The sequence below is a fragment of the Oreochromis niloticus genome, linkage group LG3 (genome assembly GCF_001858045.2).
Source record: "Oreochromis niloticus isolate F11D_XX linkage group LG3, O_niloticus_UMD_NMBU, whole genome shotgun sequence".
Taxonomy (NCBI): Eukaryota; Metazoa; Chordata; class Actinopteri; order Cichliformes; family Cichlidae; genus Oreochromis; species Oreochromis niloticus.
The window spans coordinates 16,138,192-16,145,866 of NC_031967.2; the positions used below are offsets into that span (position 1 = coordinate 16,138,192).

The 7,675-nt window shown below is 38.7% G+C and overlaps 1 protein-coding gene across 5 annotated transcripts; it reads right to left on the bottom strand.

Annotated features, from left to right (window-relative positions):
* Positions 1-553: 553 nt before the first annotated feature.
* Positions 554-7,229, bottom strand: LOC106097030 (cornifelin homolog B-like). 5 transcript variants are annotated; one of them, XR_003219059.1, is made up of 7 exons: positions 7,144-7,229; positions 6,608-6,718; positions 6,295-6,446; positions 4,628-4,689; positions 1,936-2,046; positions 1,623-1,774; positions 554-835 (listed from the first exon to the last, which is right to left on the bottom strand). XR_003219059.1 is itself a non-coding variant. In XM_025905565.1 (5 exons), the coding sequence occupies exons 3-5, from the start codon at positions 2,042-2,044 to the stop codon at positions 710-712; spliced, it is 387 nt and encodes a 128-aa protein (XP_025761350.1). In that variant the 5' UTR covers positions 2,045-2,046; positions 4,628-4,647; positions 4,781-4,805; the 3' UTR covers positions 554-709. The 5 variants fall into 5 exon arrangements, 4 of the variants coding, with proteins under 4 accessions (XP_025761350.1, XP_025761348.1, XP_025761347.1 ...); XM_025905565.1 differs by lacking the exons at positions 6,295-6,446; positions 6,608-6,718; positions 7,144-7,229 and adding an exon at positions 4,781-4,805 and having other exon boundaries at positions 4,628-4,647; XM_025905563.1 differs by lacking the exons at positions 6,295-6,446; positions 6,608-6,718; positions 7,144-7,229 and adding an exon at positions 2,472-2,552 and having other exon boundaries at positions 4,628-4,768.
* Between the last annotated feature and the right edge of the window lie 446 nt (positions 7,230-7,675).

The window sequence follows — 7,675 nt, forward strand, 5'->3', positions numbered from 1 at the left end:
GTTATTCAAATCTAAAAATGCGCTGTAGTTTGTGTAGGATAAAGAGACTAGCTTGTGATAGTGTGATGGACTTACTGTAAAAAACTGTGTTGGACTGGTGCACAGTGCACATTGTTGGTTTACATCAACTGTAGTAGACTAATTTGCATTTAAGATGATGATGGTTAGATTAATTCACTGAATTCCACCTTTATACAACTGCATACTGAATATTTTTTAACACGGGTATCTGTACTTCTACCTAAATAAAGAAAGTCTGCGGCAGACTTGTGCCTGCCACATGTCCTTGAGGTACCCCACTCCTCAGGAGAAAGTGGAAGGTGATGCGTGTCTGAAAGCGTCTTGGTGCAAAGTATGCACAGCAGACTGACAAACTGCAAAATATTTTTGACACTATGATGTTTTTTTGTAGATAAAGACCAATTCTGATGTATATTCTTATTCGGTAACCTATCACAATCATGCATGACAGTAAGTGCATTTTAATAGTTTTTATTTTAACAAAGGTTAAACTCAAATCTGAAGAAGAATTCAATTATAATGACAGCGATGATTGTATGAAATAGAAGGATTTTATTTGTCACAATGAAAGCTTGTCTCAGGTACCATCCAACACATTAATATGCCAACAAAACTCTTAACATCTGGTTTTAACAGTAACATTTGCTCGCAAACCACAAAATAAAACAGTCACTTCCCAACGCATGGCCTAGGTGGCGACCATATTCGCGGTGGTGGGCTGCAGGTTGGCCCTGATCTTCACCTCACGATGCATCTGGCACCAGACACACTGGTAACACCAAAGTATTTTACAGTAGTCGTCGCAGCAAGAGCCCTGCAGGATGGAGAAGAGTAAAAAGAGAGAGAGAGAGGATGAAGCAGCAGGCGTTACTGCGGTTTAATTTGCAGCTGCCGTGGTTGTTTCTGTGTAAAACGTGGGGGAATGCTACAGTACCAGCAACAACATCGGCATCAGAATGAAGAGGGCCTGTTCAGTTCGCCTCTTTACAGTGAGACATAAGAGATGTACAGATTTTCTTCTCTAATTTGGAGGCCACCCAATCCCTTATACCCTCTATGTGTTCCTTTCATGCAAACATGTCACAAAACGCAGTATCCAGTTCACTTCTTTCATGACACTGCATGATATAGATACCAGTTTGCTGGTTACAATGCAACCCATAAGCTAATAATAAGGCTGATGAGACAGCTTGGAGCTTCTTGAGGGTGAGGAGGAAGGATCTGCACACAGAGGAACCTTCAATCATTTTCAGTATACTTTTTGTGGATCTCATAAAATCTACATTATAATTTATGTTATGAACATAAATACAAAAATACACACATATAAGGCAGCAGATACAAAGTTTAGCATCCACTGATTTGGGATAAATCAGTATAAATGATTTTAAAATGCTTTAACTGTAAACCCCAAGCAGCAACCTTCAGGGCTTGAAAATGAAGCCAGTGCAGAAGTTTCAAGACTGTACTTCCTCCAGTGGTCACCGAACTGAAACTCTCCCCCATGTTTGTGCTAGCTTGAGCATTTTTCAAGGAATCATCAAACAAATAATTAGGGCAACAAAGAAATTTGAGTTGTCGCTTCCCTAACTGAGCTTTACCTGGATGTTGTAGCGCTCTCTGATGGACTTGCGGAGAAAGCAGGACACCAGACAACAACAGAGACCATCCAGGGCTGGCATGCAGCAACACCATCCATGTTTGTTGGCTGTATCACACTGCATGCAGGGGAAACACCACAGGGAACAGCAACCTAAAGGAAGGGGAAATATATATTTATATATATATTTATATGAGATCGACCCAGATATTTTATCAACCAAAAGATCTTGAATTTTTCCCCCCTGAGTTCAGAAACTCTGCTACCTTTCACAAAAATCACTGCTGTTTGTAGAGTTTGTTGGGTTAACTTACAGGTGCCCACATCAGCGCAGCAATCACAGAGGCCAGTGCTCCACTGCCCAACACTTTGAGAGCTGGTGGCTGTCACCAGGTGGGTGGGCTGCTGGTAGGTGACGTCCATGCCTGGAGGAAAGAGAAATGGAGGCTCAGATTTAAGGATGGATCATATAAAATCACTACAAAGACTTTACACATAGATATATGTCTTTAAACTTAATAACCTAACGAATCGAAGAAGCAAGTCTACATTTGCATTACTTTGATTATAATTGCTGGTGTTCCCTCAGTTAAAGATTATTTTCTAGGTTTGCATGCTACTAAGATACTAGCTTGCAAGGGCTACAATTGATTTAAAAGCTGTGAAGTAAATTTTTAATAAGTTGGGTTTTTTTATTTTAAATTTTTATTGTGTTGCATAGCCTTGTGTTTTTAAATATGTTACAGCAAAATCAATGAGTTTGTGTGAGATGCAACAAATATATTTTCAAACAAACATTCATCCTCTTGTGGGCTAATGCACAATTGAAAAAACAGGCTAGGAAACGTACGAGGCAGGTACGGACATTAGACCAGGGGTCGGCGACTGCGAGCTGCAGGCTCTTTTAACCCTCAGCTGTGGCTCCCGCAAACTTTGGGTGAAAAAATAAAAAATAAAACTAAGAAAATTTTAAATGTTACAGGCATAACCTTCCCTTTAATACGACGGAGTATAGGGGCCACATTAAGAAAAATATTTTTGACCATTTTGAGAATAAATTTGAAATTTTGAGACTACAGTTGTTGTCTTAAGACAAACTGCCACACTTACAATGCCCTCTGAGTTAGTGAAATACTTCAGAATCTGTTTTAGTAACAAGGACGCAAATGATTTCTCTTTTAGCACATAAACACAGTGTAGTGATCAGTATAAGGATGTTGAAAAGATGGTTCAGAAAGCTGCATCTGGTCAGAAGGAAAAAAAACAAGAGTTTGAGTAACGTTCTCTCTCCAGCTCGCCGCTTTGCTATAAGTTGATCCAGACCAGAAAGATAGCTAGCAGCTACTTGCCAAACTCAAGCCACAGGTCTCTCTGCTACGGTAGTACGAAGTCCAAACACCGCTCGTTCTTGACCGACGACACTCTGCGGTCCTGCATGAATATTAAAGTGACTTCTTACAGCCTTGATATGGAGAAGCTCTGCAGTGATGTTTAGAAAATAGACAAAATGCAAAGTGATGTTTTATGTAAAAGTAGGTCTGCGCATGCCAGTGTTGCTTTTTCTCCTCTTCAAAGCATTTGTTAAAAGGTTCTTAAAATAAAAAGACATCTTATTACATTTGTATTAAGTGTATGTATTATCCTCTCAGAATTGGGTCTGTGACCAAGTGTTGTCTAGTTTGGGATTTTATGCTGTTTGTTTTTGAATTTTCATTGTGATTCTTATTTTCATGGTTATTCCTTCGTCATGTTTAAAGTGTGTTTTGGCTAGCCTTCAGTTCATCTTAGTTCTCCCACCCTCAGTGTCTGTCTTCTCCTGTGTTTACTAATGTCTCCCCAGTCACTATCACGCTCGCTTGTCCTTAGTCTGAGTCGCCTTCTGTATTTCCTTTTGATGTTTCTGACCCTTTGTTGTAATGACTTGGTGCTATAAGTAAAATTGAATAGATTTAATTTATTTTTTTTTTAAAAAAAGAAACAACAATAACAAGAATAAAAATCAAGAATCAGGAATAAAAATACATAAAATATACAGCCAGTGGCAGTGAGAATGTATCCTAAGGAGGACTATTGAGGAGTATTGAAATGAATTCTTAGCAAGATTAACATATATGTTAATCTTGCTAAGAATTCATTTCAATAGTGGCAGCGTTATGCTGTAGTGTATTTTGGACCAGTAAGCAATTTGAGGAAGTTTTTAAGGTGGAACGGTTTTAAGGATGATGAAACAGCTGTTTACCACAATGACAGTTCTCACTCACTTAAAAAAAAAAGTTTGGTAACGCCAACGTATCGTCTAGTATCAAGGTAGTATAATTTTAGAGTTGCATTTTAACAAATACAAATATGTTCGGGCATTTATTTAAACTTTCACAGCTGTTATGATAATTGCATCGTTTACAGTTATTATGGTGTGCCTTGATGATCTCGTTCGACCTCTGATGTGCCTCAACAACAAGAGGATTGAAACTGCCACAGTACAGCGTAAGGCTGTAAAGGTGGTTAAAAGGCTCATATCAGTCCAGTGTGCTTGTAGAGGCCTGTCTCTGCGGCAGATAGTGAGCAGAATTATGTGACGCAGACTGTAGACTACAATGTGAGGAGAAAGGACGGTTGAAATGCGAGGAGATTTCAACCTTTACAGCATGAATAGCATATCATAGACTTTTCTTTTTTTTTTTTAATGCCAACAGTTTATTATTGGTGACCTAAATGACCACTCCAGATTGTTGCGTGTAGCTGTCGACTCAATTACTCAAACAAATCATAAGATCCATGATATATATATCAAGAAAGGAATAAGTATATATATATCAAATAAGGGAAATATATCAAATGCACGTCAAACAAAATAAGAAAATTTTAGATATACAAAATTAATTAGGTACAACATTGGAATGATGATGATAATGATGATGATGATGATTATTATTATTATTATTACAAGTGGCAGAGAAAAATTGTTGACTGTTTGAAGGTGTCCATCAGTATAAAAACTTGTCTTACCTTTTCTCTGGTTCTCTCAGCTTTGTAAAGAAATGAGAGAAAGTGGACAACTCAGCATTTAACTAGAAATCAGAGAGGGGAAGGGGAAAGGGGGGAGATAATGCTGTAGCTCTATATGCACACAAATACACACAAAAACACACACACACACACCTCTGCAAAATAGTTTTGTTCTGTTTTTTGTTTTCTTTGTGGCTTCTTTTTTGTTTCTTTCTCATGAAGATGGTGACCAAAAAATGTCATGTAACACTGGAACACTGAGAAGCACTGTTATATAAGCCTCGTCATTTCCCCAGTAAAACAGCACCGCAGATGGATTGGCCAATTTTAATGCTGTTTCAACATACAATAGAAGTCAGATGCAAAGCAAGAAAAATAAACAAAGAAATAAAGAAGAAGATGAATAAGAAAATGCTACAGAATTTGTCTGCTTTACACTACCACCCAGTGCAAAGTTACCAGATGACTGAGAAAGCACAGATTTAGTGTTGAAGAACACTGCTAGAAAGTATTTGGTGCATCTTCCGGACACTGAAAAGAAGATAAGGATGACTTGGTGAGGAAGTAGAGGAAAGTATTCAAAGGAAGATGTTAGCAAAAGGTTTTCAAGCATGAGATTGCCGTGCAGAGCTGTACTGACCACAGAGGGATAAGCTGATGAGCCATATGAAGACACGGGAAAGAGTTGTCTAAGCTTTTTTCTCATTTTATATTTTTTAGAAAAAAGTGTAATCTTAACTGCATGCCTCAGTTTTACAGCATGATAAAGAAATGTCTGATTTCGGACTGGCAAGGAACCAATCTGTCTTTGGCAGAGGTGTGATGGAGTAGAGCTGTCTTTGGTCCATAAGTAATGGAGAAAAATGTAGAAATGGCAGACATTAGCTACAGCACAAGATGTTTTCTGATGCTTTTTGGATGAAGCAGCAGGCGTTACTGCGGTTTAATTTGCAGCTGCCGTGGTTGTTTCTGTGTAAAACGTGGGGGAATGCTACAGTACCAGCAACAACATCGGCATCAGAATGAAGAGGGCCTGTTCAGTTCGCCTCTTTACAGTGAGACATAAGAGATGTACAGATTTTCTTCTCTAATTTGGAGGCCACCCAATCCCTTATACCCTCTATGTGTTCCTTTCATGCAAACATGTCACAAAACGCAGTATCCAGTTCACTTCTCTCATGACACTGCATGATATAGATACCAGTTTGCTGGTTACAGTGCAACCCATAAGCTAATAATAAGGCTGATGAGACAGCTTGGAGCTTCTTGAGGGTGAGGAGGAAGGATCTGCACACAGAGGAACCTTCAATCATTTTCAGTATACTTTTTGTGGATCTCATAAAATCTACATTATAATTTATGTTATGAACATAAATACAAAAATACACACATATAAGGCAGCAGATACAAAGTTTAGCATCCACTGATTTGGGATAAATCAGTATAAATGATTTTAAAATGCTTTAACTGTAAACCCCAAGCAGCAACCTTCAGGGCTTGAAAATGAAGCCAGTGCAGAAGTTTCAAGACTGTACTTCCTCCAGTGGTCACCGAACTGAAACTCTCCCCCATGTTTGTGCTAGCTTGAGCATTTTTCAAGGAATCATCAAACAAATAATTAGGACAACAAAGAAATTTGAGTTGTCGCTTCCCTAACTGAGCTTTACCTGGATGTTGTAGCGCTCTCTGATGGACTTGCGGAGAAAGCAGGACACCAGACAACAACAGAGACCATCCAGGGCTGGCATGCAGCAACACCATCCATGTTTGTTGGCTGTATCACACTGCATGCAGGGGAAACACCACAGGGAACAGCAACCTAAAGGAAGGGGAAATATATATTTATATATATATTTATATGAGATCGACCCAGATATTTTATCAACCAAAAGATCTTGAATTTTTCCCCCCTGAGTTCAGAAACTCTGCTACCTTTCACAAAAATCACTGCTGTTTGTAGAGTTTGTTGGGTTAACTTACAGGTGCCCACATCAGCGCAGCAATCACAGAGGCCAGTGCTCCACTGCCCAACACTTTGAGAGCTGGTGGCTGTCACCAGGTGGGTGGGCTGCTGGTAGGTGACGTCCATGCCTGGAGGAAAGAGAAATGGAGGCTCAGATTTAAGGATGGATCATATAAAATCACTACAAAGACTTTACACATAGATATATGTCTTTAAACTTAATAACCTAACGAATCGAAGAAGCAAGTCTACATTTGCATTACTTTGATTATAATTGCTGGTGTTCCCTCAGTTAAAGATTATTTTCTAGGTTTGCATGCTACTAAGATACTAGCTTGCAAGGGCTACAATTGATTTAAAAGCTGTGAAGTAAATTTTTAATAAGTTGGGTTTTTTTATTTTAAATTTTTATTGTGTTGCATAGCCTTGTGTTTTTAAATATGTTACAGCAAAATCAATGAGTTTGTGTGAGATGCAACAAATATATTTTCAAACAAACATTCATCCTCTTGTGGGCTAATGCACAATTGAAAAAACAGGCTAGGAAACGTACGAGGCAGGTACGGACATTAGACCAGGGGTCGGCGACTGCGAGCTGCAGGCTCTTTTAACCCTCAGCTGTGGCTCCCGCAAACTTTGGGTGAAAAAATAAAAAATAAAACTAAGAAAATTTTAAATGTTACAGGCATAACCTTCCCTTTAATACGACGGAGTATAGGGGCCACATTAAGAAAAATATTTTTGACCATTTTGAGAATAAATTTGAAATTTTGAGACTACAGTTGTTGTCTTAAGACAAACTGCCACACTTACAATGCCCTCTGAGTTAGTGAAATACTTCAGAATCTGTTTTAGTAACAAGGACGCAAATGATTTCTCTTTTAGCACATAAACACAGTGTAGTGATCAGTATAAGGATGTTGAAAAGATGGTTCAGAAAGCTGCATCTGGTCAGAAGGAAAAAAAACAAGAGTTTGAGTAACGTTCTCTCTCCAGCTCGCCGCTTTGCTATAAGTTGATCCAGACCAGAAAGATAGCTAGCAGCTACTTGCCAAACTCAAGCCACAGGTCTCTCTGCTACGGTA